At 47.8% G+C, this 16,293-nt stretch overlaps 2 protein-coding genes across 3 annotated transcripts in view; one reads left to right on the forward strand and one right to left on the reverse strand.

Annotated features, from left to right (window-relative positions):
• LOC146185466 (CRISP/Allergen/PR-1-like) overlaps nt 1-16,293 on the forward strand; it is a 65,387-nt gene that overhangs the window by 11,290 nt on the left and 37,804 nt on the right. Inside the window, exon 1 of one of the 2 annotated variants that reach the window (XM_084605534.1) lies at nt 3,731-3,851. The exons of the other annotated variant lie outside the window; for it this stretch is intronic. The gene's annotated coding sequence lies outside the window, so the exon portion shown is untranslated. Of the gene's footprint in view, nt 1-3,730; nt 3,852-16,293 lie in introns of those variants that run through there. 2 annotated transcript variants of the gene reach the window in all.
• Nucleotides 1,241-8,172, reverse strand: LOC146185467 (uncharacterized). Its single transcript, XM_084607826.1, has 6 exons — nt 7,417-8,172; nt 5,128-7,254; nt 4,828-5,073; nt 3,537-3,654; nt 2,004-2,084; nt 1,241-1,392 (listed from the first exon to the last, which is right to left on the reverse strand). The coding sequence occupies exons 1-6, from the start codon at nt 8,065-8,067 to the stop codon at nt 1,241-1,243; spliced, it is 3,375 nt and encodes a 1,124-aa protein (XP_084463952.1). The 5' UTR covers nt 8,068-8,172.

A 16,293-nucleotide genomic window follows, 5' to 3' on the forward strand; every position in this document is an offset into this window, starting at 1 on the left:
GTGTTCTAGGATGGCTCCGTATCATCTAATGACTGTGTCCAGTACCCCGTCGGTGTCTTCGTTCCCTTTGGCGGATGCTCAAGTGTGGGGTCGGCCCAATGGTTCTCGCCGAGTGTCATGATCTGGTGTCCACGTAAGGAAGCATCTCGAAAAAATAATTTTTCTCGTCTTGAGTAGGCGGATGACGCCATACGCTGCCATACGAATGACGTTGCCATACGTTCTACATAGCGTCTTGACAGTTCATAAGAAATTGTGCAGAAATATCTTCCCACTGGTGGGTGAGGGTGATAGCGAAAGCTTCTCAGCCTCTAGGGTGCTACTGATTTTAGTCGAGGCGCGGTTGATTTTCCTATGTTGGTGATCGACCGTGTCGGCTACGTCGTCATGTGGTTCTCTGCATGTGGTCATTTTGATGTATAAATACGTCTTTTTTTTCCCAGCAAGCGTTTTCCCTTCAATTTATATATTGCCCTTTTTCTGGGCTTGCGTAATTTTGGATGCCGTTTTTCGGAGTTTGGTCGACCTCGGAATTTGATTCCATTGAAATTTTCAGCATATTCTCCATGCTGTTGGTTTAAAAGAAAGTATCCCTCATTGTTCAACGACCTGATCTGCATATTTTCCCGAATTTCCGAAACTCTGCGCTGTTCGGCGTTTAGTCCACGTGGTTGTCATCGTTATGGAGGACGTGCAATTCATTGTCTGATTTTCAGACAGTGAACCTAGGCGTTCAAAAACAGATGTCACACTTAGGGCATCACATCCTAGAACATTTAGTTGGGCGAGTTGGTGTAGGCTCATAACTAAAAAACGGTTCTCAAAAGTCTAAGGACAAAAAGAACGACCGACACAGGACAAGAGCTTATCTCACAACTAAGGCTTTATTCATAAAACCTGTGGTATATAAAGGAAGAAGGGCCTGACGGGCGAATACAGGGGCAAATAAAACAACGTGAGCACGATGCTCAAAACAAGTCAAGAAACACGAGCTCATTACTAGGTAAAACAACAGAAGGTTTGCTAACGCAGCCGCGATGATTTGTTGCGATAAAATATGTTTCTGACACTTTTTTCGTGGCGTGGTTCTTGTTGGCACATAACATCTCTGCATGACTTAACAAACCTGTGCCCCCCTTTTTTTTTTCATCACTCCGCACCATTGGCAGTGAGTGACAAGATAAGATTGGTCATTGCCGTTTGCCAGATTATTCTGGTGCTCTTGCAAACGCTCAATTATTCAAGCAGCAACCAGTGAGTCCAGTGTGACGGGCTCCTCAACAGAGGGGAATGCTGGGAACAATGCCTGTGCGGCAGTTGATGAGCGGATTGTTGTGCACGACGCTGCACCCCTTTCTTCCTTAGAATCTTCTTGCTTTAGTCTGACAGGTGCTGAAAGCATACATCAGCACTGTGTATTTTTTTCTAAATGCTTTAGCCTGTGTGAGGCTTGATGCAAATAAGATAAAACCGAAGTTTTTCTTTTCCTTTTTAGGACAAATGAGTGGTGTTTCCTGTGCCACCAGTCGCTTTACGCACTTCAGTAACCGCGAGCAATCCTAAGTTACAGTAGGATCTTGGTACCCGGCACTCCTAATCCTAGTAAATTGTGAATACAAACTGTGAGCGATACCACTGTGGTAGGGCTTAGTCGAATAATTTCTCTTATAAGAACTAATAATGCAGTTTTTGGCCAATTCATAGTTGCCTGAGCAGAAATTCAGCAGTGAGCTGATCTCGGTTTTACTTGCAGCAGGCGTGATCGCGGGCGAAACGTAGCCGCAAATTCAAATACTGCAACTCCTCGCCTAAGGGATTGTCGAAGGAGAAGTGCAAATCAGACCCACACTCTCTAAGCACGTTGACGAAGTCAACAACCGAGCCGCAAACCGTCCGCATTCTGTGAAAAACAAGTATTCGTCAACATACCTAACGGTGGTGTGATGCAGTCCTGAGAAATTCTTTTCGAGGTCCCTGTCAGGATACATAAAAAGTTCGCTCACCATGGGGCAACGCTGGACCTAATGTGCACTCTGGCTTTGTATGAATACAGCTTGCCACGAAGGTGTGCACGAAGGTGAACTCTATACAGGTAAAAACACAAGCTCAACACTAGCTGTTGAAAGTTTTCTCGAGCTTTAGTACTTTTAGCTACATTCAACATTCTTAGGGTGGGAGGAGTAGCCGTATTCGCAGAACGCAAGAGTGTGCATTGGGTCCAGCAGAGTCCTGTGTTGAGATAATATTTTATGCTTGTTCACGGGGACCTTGAAAAGAACTTACCTGAACTGCATCACACTGCCGTCAGGTATGTTGACGATGACTTTGTTTTCGCAGACCGCGGACGTTTAGCTGCTCTGGTGGTTGACATTGTCCATGTGTTTAGAGGATGTGGGTCCGGTTTACACTGCACCTTCGAGGCGCCTTTAGGTGAGGAGCTGCAGTATTTCTATTTGCAGGTACGTTTCACCAGCGATCACGTCTGCTGGAAGTACAGCTTGAGGTCGGCTAAGCCAGTGCTCAATTCCTACTCAGGCGACTCTAAATTGGTGAAAAACTGCATTGTTCTTACCTGAGAAATCAATTGACTGATTCCTGCCAGCATGGTATCAGCGACAGTTTGTATTCTCAATTGACTGGGATTAGAACTGCGTAGCACCAAGATTCTATATAACTGAGGCTTGCTCTTGGGTAATAAAGTGCGTAAAACGACAGGTGGCCCAGCAAGCACCGATCAGGAGTCCTAAAAAGGAGAAGCAAATCAGTTATACATTATTTTAACTAGGTCTCACACTGGGTAAAGAATGTGGCAAAAAGATCCAGCGTTGATGTTGTGCTATTAGCACCCGTCAGACGCAGACAGTTGAGTCCAAAAATTGAAAAGAAAAGAGATTAAAAAATAATAAAAAGGAGGGTGTTGTTCACAGTGATTCGTTCATCATATGCCGCACAGACGTTGTTTCCAGCAATGCCCTCTTACGCGCAGCCCGTTACTTAGGCAAATCAGTCGTTTCTTGACTAAAGGTTTGAACGAGCACCAAAACAATCTTGTAAACTGTAATGACAGGTCCTATCTTGTCAGTCACTGCCAGCGGTGTTAAGTGATGAAAAAAGAAAAACAGTGCGCTGTTTTGTTAAGTCATGGACAAGTGCTCTGTTTTACCTAACAAGGAGCTCGTGTTTCTTGAGCAGCGTGCTCGCGTTGCTTTGTTTTCTCATGTATTCACGTGTCGTGCCTTTCTTCCTTTATTACCGCAGGTTTTATGAATAAAACCACAGTGGTGAGTTCAGCGTGCGTCCTCTGTCTGTCTGTCTTCTGGTGCACTGCGCACTATTTTTGTTTTGTGCACTGTTCTTTTATGTCACTTCCGCGGCAACATCCAAGTGATAAAAGCGCAAGGACAAAAATTCTTGGCATCGCACGCACATGCGACGATGTCGCGTCGTAGATCGTGAGCGACCAGTGCTTACGCGTGAGTCGCTACATGACGTGCGACGGCGTCAAAGGATTCTCGTCCCGCAGGCAGGCAGCTTGCCTCTGACGCCATTACCCGAGTGGCTCCCGGGCGGCGTGCTTGTAACAGCTGAGCCTGCGGCCGCTATTCGGAGGCAGCCGACACCGCCGTCCGGCAACAAATCGGCGCTGCTGCGGCGCTGCTCGTCGGTTGCATAAAATGAGCACGTCAGAGCGCAACCTCGCGCACAGGAGCGAAGGCGCGCGCGCGAGAAATCTAACGAAAAATCGTTCTCTCGCCCTCCACAACGTGTTTCGCGCGCTTTTTGATGTGCCGACCGTGAGTACGAGCGGTGATCGAGGCAAGGCACCGACAAAGCGGAGCGCGCTTACTGAGGTGGGGATGCGAACGATTCTCGTTTCTTGTGCAGTTAGTTATGCTTGTTTTGCCATTACATAGTTTCCGTGGCGGCTGGCCTGTTGTGTTATTCCTGGTAGCACCGGAACAAATGGCGCTGATTTTGCAAAGCCAGGCTGCGCGCTTGCGGAGAGGAGAGGGTTTTGAGGCGTGACCGTTGAATTATGTTCGCCGTTTCACCTAAAATGCGTAGTTAGCCGCAATTGTGCATAGAGTGCTTTTTTCCTCTTTGTGAAGCAATACGTTTTGTTATATATATATATATATATATATATATATATATATTCACTAGCACTGTTGTTATCATGCTTCGATAATTTTCAGAAAAACTTGAACCTAACCTTAAACGTCATGTGGATAACGGTTGCAAGAGTGGCAGCCTTTAAAACGAACATTGCGGAAACCGAAAATGCTTGGCTTCTCCATGAAAAATGTTTTCTTGTTACTAAGCGCCAAACAGCCGCTGAGCTTGCGCCAACGTTGGCTTGCGCGTATTTGATACCGACATCGTTACTGAAGTTGGGCGTTGTGTCACGACACTATTAGAGCTGAGCTGCCTATCAAAGACGCAATATGCGGCCCGTGCTCACAACCACAAAAACTACCTATGCGTGAGTGAGTGAGTGAAAAACTTTATTTAGTATATTTAAGGAAGGGGGATGTGTAGGTGGGGTCCCTAGTCCGGGACTCCAGCGGCTGCCGCTGCTACCCGCGCACGTGTCACGAGGGCCCGTTGGGCCTCTAGTCCAGAGCTGGATAGGGCAGCCTCCCACCCCTCAATTGTTGGCACTGCATTCGGATCATCTGGAGGATTGTGTGGGCAGGTCCACACCATGTGGTGCAGGCCTGCCTTTTCCCCGCAATATTTGCATTTGGGGTCGCAGAACCCGGGGTGTATTGTGTTTAAACGGGCTGGTGTGTTATATGTATCTGTCTGTAGGCGTCGCCATCTGACTTCCTCCGCTTTGGAGAGCCCCTTGACTGGGGGTGGATATTTTCTGCGAGAGAGTCTGCAGTGCTGTAACCTCTCCGCATACGTCGCCAGAGGGCCGGGATAGGGCGGTGTGGAGGATGGAGGGGTCGAGTCCCGGGGGAGGAGAGCTCGGGCAGCGGCATGGGCGCACTCGTTCCCTTCCACGCCTTGATGTCCCGGTGTCCAGACGAGGCATTTGTCTTGTTCGGGGTGTCCATAATTTTTCAATATTCTGGCAGCCTGGGGACATATTCGCCCTTTAATGTAGTTGCGGTAGGCAGCCATAGAGTCTGTTATTATATAGGCGCAGGTGGTATGCGTGGCGGCTAAAGCAATGGCCACCTCCTCCGCCATTTCTATATTGTCATCGCAGATGGTGAGGGCATCAACCAGTTGTTGGTGAATCACAACCGCTACCGTGTACCCCGCTTCTGACTTTGCTGCGTCTACGTAGTAGGATTCAGTGTCCGTCCCGTACTTTTCCTGGATGTATTTGGCCCGCGCCTTCCGGCGCCCTTGGTGGAACAGAGGATGCATATTGCGGGGTAGGGGATTGGCTATGAACGAGTCTGACCACCCGGGCGGTATAGTCTGTTTTTGTACGAGACCTTGCGGGCTAGTCAGGTTAAGGTCCATAAGAACGGTCTGGCCCGTGCGGGTTGCTGCTAGGCGATTTATCTGGGTGGCGCGTTGGGCGGCAAGGAGTTCTTCGGCTGTATTGTGCACCCCTAATTGCAAAAGACGTTCTGTGGAAGTGCGTTGGGGCAGGCCCAGCGCCTTTTTAACTGCGTTTCGTATAATGAAGTCGATTTGCTTATAGTCTCCCGTTTTGAGGTGCAGATACGGTGTCGAATACACAATTCTATTAATGATGAATGCTTGAACCAGGCGCAGGGTGTCTTGTTCGAGCATACCCCTGTCGTTGGTAGTGACCCTGGCTATCATACGCGCAACCTGCAGACTGGTGTTTTTGAGCCGAGTGAGGGCGTACACATTTCTGCCCTTGTCGTTGATGTAAAGCCCTAGAACCCTGATGGTGTCCTTCTGTGGTATTGGGTTTCCATTGAGGTTGACTTCAACAGTGGGTCTGCGTTGGCGGGAGCTGTGTAGTACCAGCAACTCCGACTTTTCGGGGGAGCAAGTAAGGCCGCAGTTAGCGGCGTAGGCTTGCACGATGGTTACGGCCTCTTGAAGGCGGTCTTCGATTTCCGCGGTAGAATAGGCAGTGGTCCAGATAGTGATGTCATCCGCGTAGAAGGCGTGCCGTAGATGCGATACCTGATTTAGCTGGGCTGGGAGTTTGATTAAAGCAATATTGAAAAGTAAGGGTGATAGAACAGCTCCCTGTGGCGTGCCGCGTGTGCCTAGCTGTATTTGGCTGGGTTCTGCCAGACCGAGGTCGGCGTAGACGGTACGACCGTGAAGGAAGTCTTTAACATATGCATAGGTCCTTGCACCACAATTGATGTGGCTCATATTTTCCAAAATAGAGTGGTGCTTTACGTTATCAAACGCCCCCTTGAGGTCAAGAGCAAGAATTGTCCTGAAGAAAGGCTTGTTAGGGGGGTTTATGACTTCTTCCTTAAGCTGGAGGAGTATATCTTGGGTGGATAGGCCAGGCCGGAATCCGAACATGGTGTGTGGGTACAAGTCGTTTTCTTCAAGATATCGGGTGAGCCTAATGTGCACCGCCTTCTCCATAACTTTCCCTACGCAGGAGGTGAGAGAGATGGGCCGTAGATTGTTAATATCTATGGGTTTGCCCGGTTTGGGGATGAAGTGCACCTCCGCAGTCTTCCACTCGTTTGGCAGGCGGCCCATGCGCCAACAGTTGTTAATGTAATTCGCGAGCTGCGTGAGGGCTGCGTCGTGGAGATTGGCGAGGAGTCCCACCGTGATCTTGTCTTTCCCAGGAGCTGTGCCTCTGCGCATGGCTAGGATGGCGGCCTGTATTTCGTTGACGGTGAATTCCGCATCTAATTTCTCGTTTGGCTGCCCATTATAGGGAGGGAGGGGGTCCGTGTCGACTGTGGTGCAGAAGTACTTTTGTTTGATGGTTTGTACGAGATCTCTATTGGAGCCGCGGTAACCATGTAGAGCCCTAGCAAGGTTCTTGCGTTGGTCGCTTTTGGAGTTGTTGGGGTCAATGAGGCATCTGAGTAAGCTCCAAGTTTGTTTCGAGCTAAGGTTACCACTCAGGGAATCACATCTTATCAGCCAATTTGATTGAGCTAGGTTCCATACATAGTCCTCTGCAGCTTGCGTTAGGGTTGCGATGCGGCGTTTGAGCGTTCTGTTGTGGCGCTGGTGGCGCCAACCTTTCACCAGGCCTCTGCGGGCATCCCACAGGTGCAGGAGATGGGAGTCAATAGCAGGGCGGTCTAAAGATGTTTTCAGGGCACGGGTGTACTTAGAGGACAGGTGCCTAAGGTCCGATGCCCAGGAAGCGTAATCAGTGATATCTGGGTGATCAAGGTCAGCTTGCTCTTTTCGAAACGCGGTCCAATCAGTGATTTTGGCAGTACCGCGCATATGTCGATGCGTTTTGCTTGCAAGATGAATGATCAGAATGAAATGGTCACTGCCTAAAGTTTCCAGTGTGTTTTCCCATAGGCAAGCTTTACCGCCGTGGGTTAGTGTGAGATCGGGGCTGGTGTCACGCGTGACACTGTTGCCAAGTCGAGTAGGTTGGGTCGGGTCGTTCAGCATGGTAAGCATGAGGTTTGATATGGTGTCTGCTAGGATGCGGCCTTTCTTGTTTGCTTTAGGGTAGCCCCAGTATGGGTGTTGCGCATTGAAATCGCCCAAAATAAGGAGCGGAGCTCCTTGGGCGACAGTGAGTGCCTTTGTGAACACCCTGGCGCAAGGGAAGGCAATTTGGGTGGGTTTACTGTAAATGTTGAGAATGTAGGTGCCCGTACCGTTGCGGTGTCTAGGTAGGATTTGTACAAAGTCGTACACTACATCATCTTCTTCTTCTAGATCTAAAGCAAGTGCAGTATAATCCTTGTGAACCATAATGCAAGTTGCTGGAGTGCGTTGGTGTGTGGAGTAATTAATGAGTTTTGCGGAGTTGTTAACCTCCTGTAAAGCGATGAAATCTGGTTGGTTTGGGAGAGAATCAATGTATTGTTGGAGTGAGGCTCTCTTACGGCGGAAGCTGCGGCAGTTCCACTGTAGGACGCTTAAGTTGTGGGTGGTTGCTGTCCGGGCGGTAGGCATGGTACAGGTGGAGAAGATTCTTCGGAAATGGAACGCATAGGTTCGAGGGTGGGTTCGAGGCAGGATTCCAAGTCTTCGTCCGCGACAGCGTGTCGGCGACGGAAGCCTTTCAATCGTGGGGAGGCAGACCGCATGAGTTCCGCCACCTGTTGTTGTAGGCGCGCTATCTTAGCGTCGTGAACTCGTTGGTTTTGAAACATAGGTTCTAGTAAGAGCTTAATTTCTTCCCTCATCTGTGGCACGACTGGTTGCATAGCCACCTGAATCATCTGCCGCATACTTTGAAAAAGTTCCGTCCTTAGGTTATCTATGGCCTGGGTTACCCACGTTTTAATTTCGGTATACTGCTCGGGTTCCCCTGTGGCTTCAGATCGGATGGTAGGGGGGTTGGGTGCCAGTGGAGAGGCGCTAGTGTCAGTGGAAGGTAGGGGGTTAGTTTGCGTGGGTGATGTGTTGTTTTGGGGTTGAGATAGGAGCTGTTTTAACCGGCGGTTTTCGGCTTCGAGCGTGTTAAGCTTATCTTGCATTTTGGTTTGTGCCAACAACTGAGGGGAAGTAATGGCTACCTTAGCCCAGCTCACCTTTTGTGCGGAGCCGGCTCGCTTGTCTTCTCTTTGACTGCCGCCTCGCCGCCCGGGTGAAGTGCTGGAACGCCGGGAGTTTGCAGAGCCTCCGCTGGACGACCGCAGGCGCTGATGTTTATGTGGCTCACGGTGCTGCACTGCAAGCGTTGTCTGTCCCTGGATGGGCGGGTGCTGGTTTGATCGGTGCCAGATCGCTGACCTCGGGGGGTTGGTGTCCGATATTTAAGTTTGCATCTGTTTGAGTTGGTGAGGTGATCGCCTCCGCAGGTGAAACAGGTAACTGTGCACTCATGGCCAGAAGATGGGTTCTGAACACCACAGGAGGGGCAGCATGACGCGTCCGGATGAGGACAGACGTCTTGGCGATGGCCTACCTGGCCGCATTTCAGGCACGTCGGTGTGGTTTTCTTGTATAGCCGGACCGGGGTCGCTTGCTGGTAGAAGAAGATGTGTCGGGGTAATTTGTGCCCGTCAAATGTGAGGGCTACCATGACTGTTTTCCCTATGCGATGGTCCTACGCGCGGCAAACGCCGCCTCTGTTTTCGTATCCCGACGACGAAAAGAAAACAAAAAAGAAAGAAAAATGAAAAGATTTGCACGGAATAGCTGCTGCTTCGGCAGCTTTCAGTATTCGGGCGAACAGGAGCGCGATATATCTAAATGAGTGTGACATGCCTGCTGACAAAAATTGTAAGGATGATAATGAAACTCCCTAATGCGGAATTCAAGCTCAGCTTTTCAAGCGTGTTTCGATTTCTTTTTAGACAGAGAACAATAATCTGACTCAAGCAGGCCACCAGTCGCTTTCTTCCTTTCTTTCTTTCTCCCTCTCTGTCCCCCTTTCCACCTGTGCTCGAATCCCTGTAGAAAACTCCCTCCGATGGAGCCAGACTTTAAGCATAGGGCGTTAGTGAGTAATAAATATAAAGCACATTTCTCCAGCCAAAGTACCACTTTCTTGCGTTATGCTTCGGCTATGTCCAGGACGAATAAGAGCGACCATCTGTAGTTTTGAACTCCAATGCTTCATCTAACGAAGCCCGCTTCATTCGGTTTCGCTAAGTTGTTTTCTAGAGACTGCATTTTCGCTATCAGGAATCAATAAACCGAGCAAAGCAATTTGCCCGTTGTTTTTGCACACCTTCTTGCCCAAAATATCAAATTATTTTCTAACCATGTACAGTGCCGCTCTGTCTGTGAGATACGATGATGTGTAAAACACCAAGCCTACCTCAACAATCCGTGTTGTTTATGTGCGCCGCAATCTGTCTCGATGAATAATGTAGATGAAGTTAGCGCAAAGACATTGACAAAGATGTAAAGAGGAGGAGGAGGAGGAGGAAACATTTATTTACAGTGAAATGATTTGGGAAGGGAGGTGCGTATGGTTGTGCAGCTGAGTGGCAGACCCCATTCCGGGACTCCGTTGACCGCTGCCGCTGCCCGATCTCTCTGGACCAGGACACGCTGAGCCTCCAGGTCCGAGCTGGACAGGGCCGCCTCCCAGTCCTCCCTAGTTGGCTGTTTTATAACTTTCATTTTTGTATTTTGCTGGCAGGCCTACACCATGTGGTATATAGGTCAGCATACTGCTCGCAGAATTTGCACCTACCCATGAATGTCGGGTTCACGTGTTTTAGTATGGCGGGATTTAGAAAGCACCCGGTTGGGAGCCGTCTAAGGTGGCACTCCTCAGATCTGTCGAGACCTTTGGTGGGTCCCTGGAGGGCCCCTCCTGCAGAGGCATAAATAATTTGTAATGTCCGCATAAGTTGTGAGCGGGATTGGTATGGTTGCCTCGGATTGAGCGGAACCCCGGGGGAGGAACGTGAGCGGTCTCGATCCCCTGCACCCCCTCCATGCCCGGCATTTTTGCGCATGCTCATAGTTGCCTTCATATTCCCTCCGTCACACCCCAATTGGTAGTAGGTCCTGTCAATCGTCGTATGGGTCTCTTTGCCGCAGAATATTCAGACGCAAAGAGACGCATACGACGATTGACAGGGCCTACTACCAATTTGGGTGTGACAGAGGGAATATGAAGGCAACTATGAGCATGCGCAAAGATGCCGGGAATGGCAAGCAAATACATCACGCAACCGATATATAGTTATGATAAAATACATGTTAAGAAAAATACATTCTCTATCTTAAATCTGTAAAGAAGTGTCACTCTCGTGGCAATCCGATAGCTTTTTAATATAAAAGGACTCTAGGACGAGAGGAGCTTACCCGTGCCCCACACGTGCTGACACAGGTATGAAACATGCCGCCTATTTTCGAGGTTCTGTCATTACTCTGTAAAGTTTTTGCGTACATCCGTAGCCGATCATTAATGTTGAGGCCAGTTTGGCCTACATATGAAGCTCTGCATGAAAGCGGTATGCTGTATACTAACTACTCCTGCGGAGCAGTTGAGATAGGCGATGTAATGTCTTGTCTTCCTTTTTTTTGGCTTTTATTTGCTTGACATTTATGTGTAGCTCACATTTGATATGACTTCTTTATATCTTTTACTGACCGCTCATTCGATTGATCCTTTCATGACGATCGTTTTTTGAAAGTATTTACAGATGTTGACGATTTTTTAATCCTGTTATGGTCGGGGACTTTTGCATGCCTTGACCTAGTTCTTTCAAAGATTATAACTGCATTAATGAATTGGGACGAGGGTTGGTTTTTAGAAATGAACGCCTAGATAATCGAGAGTTGATGTTATTAGACTCAAATATTATGGTCTGTGGCAATTACGTTTGCCCTATGTATTCTCCTCGTGCCAGCAAGGAGCTGTTAACACATGACTCATCACACTCCAATGTTGTGAAAACAGCCATTGCTTCTCGCTGCTTAGAACCTGCTCTCCAAAGAATTCGGCCCTTATAGAATTCAAGAGAGCCTCAACGATCAGGTTTCCCGTCTCCTGGCGGTAGACTTCCCTAGACCGGTAATTTAAGCAGTTTCTGAAATCTTCCGACAGAAAAAAAAAAAGGTGCCCAGAAAACAGGACCTGATTTCTCACCTTCTAAATTGGTGCTGGTCCCATATGTCCGTCATGTGTCACACAAACTCAAGAAGGTGGCTGGTAGGCGTCATGTACCTTTGGTATGTTCAGCCACCAAGAAGCTGTCAAAGCTTTGCCGCCGAATTTCTGGCTTTCGCGAGGGGGCAAAGAGACATGACATTGCTTATGTCAACTGCTCCACAGGAGTGGTATAGAGCATAACGCTTTATAATTTATAAAATTATGATAAAACCTCGGTGAATTGTTGGGCGCGTTGGTTGGACATTATGTTAAAACAGCGCTAGAAACACGAACAGATAGAAACACAAACACACATTGCGCTGAACTGACTACTAAAGGTTTGTTCATGAAGCATGTCTTTATATACACAGAGAGGTATAGAAAATGGACAACCAGTTCCGTCGCGTGACATAAAACGTCACCCTCTCTTTTTCAAAAACGCCCTTTCCTTCGGACGAATTATTAGGTGGTGGTAGAAACATTTTATTGGCATTGGAACAGTGGGGGCGAAGCCCCCTTCATGGCACTTGGGTGCTCTCTTACTACATGGGAGACACCCTTATAATGCAAAAGAAAGTCCTTGAAGAGCAATCCTCCTCACTGCACTGGAAATGGTCTTGCGTTGGTCTTGACGTGAGGTGATCTTCAAGAGACTCCCAGTAGAACTCTGCGACGTTCGGTGATGGGGGATGAGGAAAGGTGGGCCATGTAAGAAGGATGTGTAGGAAGTGTCCTGATTTGACGCAGAGTCTGCATGATGAAAACTGGTCTGAGTATCGGGCATGTAGAGGTGTAGGGCATGGAGTACGAGTCTGCAAGCTTCGCCAGTGTACTGCCTGCGCAATGGTGAGAGAAGGGGTGGGGGATGTATATTCCCTTCGTTTGTCCTAGTAATACAAAAGAATATCACGGAAGGAGAGCAGGCCGGCGCTCCTCGGCCTGTAGAGGGGCTCCATTCCTCTAGCCCGGAAAGTAAGACCTCGGGCTAGAGAATTAACCTCCTCGTTGCCAGCATGTGCTGGCATCCAGTATTAGGGAAGTGCTGCTTACACGTGTTTCTTTATCATCTGATATATTTACAGCCTCAATAATTTCTCTTGCTGTTTGGTCTCGGTTTCGACCTATACTTCCGTCTTTTGGAAGCACGGTTCACACTTGCAGTCCTGGCAATGATCAACAAGATTCTCATCTCTTTTTCGATTTAAATTGTTCTTGGGCTCACGGAACCTATCATTTAAACAGCGCCCCGTTTGACCAACGTATGTCTTTCTACATGTCAACGAAATCTTACACACAACTGCTTTTTCGCATGCGACCTTGTGTTAATTTTTACACCCACTGACGTTCCCTCTGGGAAGGTTATTATTTTGCACAACTTTTCCAACTTGTCTGCTGCGGAAAAAAAACACCTTTGTTTGCGACCGAGCGGCAATTCTTTTCAAGTCGTTATTTTATACATCTTCAAGTTGTCGCATAACTTGAAGAGAATTGCCGCTCGAGTGGTCGAAATTACTCCATTGCCCTCCACCACGGCTTCTTTTTCTCTTTTTACACTTTAACTCCCATCTTCCTCCCTTCCATTACGGCGCGGTTCAGGTGTTCGCAGAATCAATTGTGACAGATACTGCGCCTTTCCTTTCCTGTGAACCAATTAAAACAAAAAAACAAAACAAAAATGATTTTTTTTCTGATATGTTTCTGGCTGTGTAATCGTGCGTAGGGCATAATTTAAGGACGCTAATTTGTTTGACAAAACGGCCAGTGTAAAAGCTCGGCTCTTCCTAGAGGACTTTATATATATATATATATATATATATATATATATATATATATATATATATATATATATATATATATATATATATATATATACATTTCAATATATATGTATATATGTATATATATATATGCATAAATATACAATATATATATATATATATATATATATATATATATATATATATATATATATATATATATATATATATATATATATATATATATATATATATATATATATAAACCTATCGGTCCACTGTGCGACTGACACTTCTTTGCGGACTTACGACGGTGAATGTGCTTTTCTTAATTGGCTTGGTTTGGTTTATGGGACTCAACGTCCCAAAGCGACTCAGGCTAAGAGAGACAGACGCCGTAGTGGAGGGTTCCGGAAGTTTATACTACCTAGGGCTCTTTCATGTGCACTGACATCGCACAGCACACTTAGCTTGTTTTTGTCATAATCGTATAATGATTGCGGGATGTGTTTGCTTGCAGTGCCCGGAATTTTGGCGCATGTTCATAGTTACCTTTAACTCCCTCCTGTCACAGTCCCGTAAACAGTTGGTGGAGCGCCTGCCTTTTATCGTATGTGTCTGTTCTTGTCTTCGTTAGTTTATGCGCTATATTCATGTAATTATGCGGAACCAACTAGCCGAACAACTAAAAAATTTGTTAAATAAAGCACAGTAGATGGCTCCGCCTACCAAAAATTGGACAGCAGCTTAATGTGGATGAATCCTCGAATGATGTTGATGATGATGATGATGATGATGATGAAAACGCTATATTTTGAAGAAAAAAAAAACAGAAGGGGAATAATCCGAAGTTGTGTCGGATCTTTAATGCGGGATTCCTCTGAGTAAGGCTGTCGCCTGGACGGACACGGTTAGTAATCGGCATAAATGACACTGCTCTGCTTAATCTAGTCCCTTCGCTGGGCTCGGGAACTTTTGCCATGATAAGCGGAAGTTCTGTAGTACGCATGCACAGGATGTTCATTGTATTTAGAAGTCCGGGTCTTCGGGGAGAGAGAAGCGAGCCCGCGGAAGGAAGTATGGGTGGCGGCGTGTGCGCGTTCGTTTCCCTCTGTCTCCTGATCACCTCGTTGAAAAGTACCGGTTTGCGTGAAGCGCTTATCCCATATTGTTTCAGGATCTTGGAATCTTGGGGAAAAATTCTGCCCAGCATATAAGTTCCGCACAAAGTCTGCGAATGTGTAATGATGTATTTGAATCAGGATGCGAATCAGCCATGACGATCCCGCCTTTTCCCCCGGCACAATTGCTCCGTGCCGTATAAAAAGTCCATCGATCGTTTGTCGCTGTTTCCTCTATAGGGCCAGAGCAATAATCAGGGAAGCTTATGATGTCCTCGGCTGAGGCGCACTACCTCCGCACCGGTGCGCAGGAACTGACGTCAAACACTGCACGAGTAGGCCCTCGCTGTGTGCTCCAGCCGAACGTGTGAAAGATCCGGAGAGGGCCGTCGTTCTTTCTGCCGTCTGATCTCCGTAGCCTCCGAGATCCTTGACTGTCTCGGAGGCCATCTTACGCTCGTACAAATGGTATGCCGGCTCATGCAGGCGAAATGTTGCGATTGTAGCGGCGTAGGTTTGTCAGCCACTACAACTGTGTTATGCTTACCAGTTTCTGTCTGTAGATTGCACAATGCATGTATTGTAGACTTTCAGCTACGCACCAGTCGTAAGCCGTTGGCTGTGTAATGGCAGTTTGCATTGCAGTTGCTAACATGTTCGTTATTGTTTTACTATACGCCCACCTGAAATGCAATTCCTCGCTTTTTCTTCGTCAAAGCTCGCTATCCGCCGTTGTAGAGCGAATACGGATACGATGACAGTGTCGTCTGCGCGCAGCGTCTGCAAGCGGGCGCTGCACGACGGGATTGCACTACGCACCACCGTCTGTCCCCACGGTGGTGGCACGGTGCCGCACACTCGTGTCGTGCTCGCCCCAGCCGAACGTACGGCACTGCACGAGTGACGACCAGCCGAACATGAGGCAGCGTACGAGTGCGCAGAAAACTCCACGAGTGCCGTCAGCCGAAGACACCATTAGAGCAGCTCCGGTCTATCGTAATGCTATTGCGGTTGCATGTTTTTAGAGAAGGCAGTGTCCCAAACTAAACTTTTCTCTCCACTTGTTGAATATGTCTCATCTTCCGCGTAACCGCTCATTTTTAAGTCTTCCAGTATCTTGGAGCCAGCTTTTATATCTGTCAATCTGGCATATTGGCATAGTATGCCAAATTCTAACGGCTTGTCCGTCGTATTGTGCACCCCCAACTATAGCTAACGCTGTGTATATGTCTTTATCGGTAGTCCCAACGCGTTCTTGAATGCTAATTGATTATTGCATCCAAATATATTAGGTCGCACTTCTTGATCCGAATGTTAGTGTGAAGGCCAAGGCCAACCAAGAAGAAGATAATGTGGAGGGCGGAGATAGGGAAAGAGTATACGGGATGCCAGATGAAAGAAAGAAAGCTGAAAAGTTGAAACAGTCGGTACTGAATCAAGAGCAGATATATACTTAGTCCTCCAGCTTGGAGGGTAGTCGGCCAGACTGTGGTGTCGACAGCTACTGTAGGGCCGCCACTCGAAAGTGATCCCTGCCAGGTGCGCGTCTTTGCATGCTGCCGCTACCCGCCTGTTTGCTTCTTGTATTGTGGACGCGGTCCCCCTTCTCACACGTGCGACTTGCATAGGAAGGCAGATCGGACTGCCGCCTCAGGCTTTGCAGGATGCTCTTAGCCGGAAGGCCATCCATGCATAGCAGAGGCACAGCGGAGCACGATGTCGGGTTGTCGTACATATGGCA

The sequence above is a fragment of the Amblyomma maculatum genome, chromosome 6 (genome assembly GCF_055883805.1).
Source record: "Amblyomma maculatum isolate TAMU_Amacu chromosome 6, ASM5588380v1, whole genome shotgun sequence".
Taxonomy (NCBI): Eukaryota; Metazoa; Arthropoda; class Arachnida; order Ixodida; family Ixodidae; genus Amblyomma; species Amblyomma maculatum.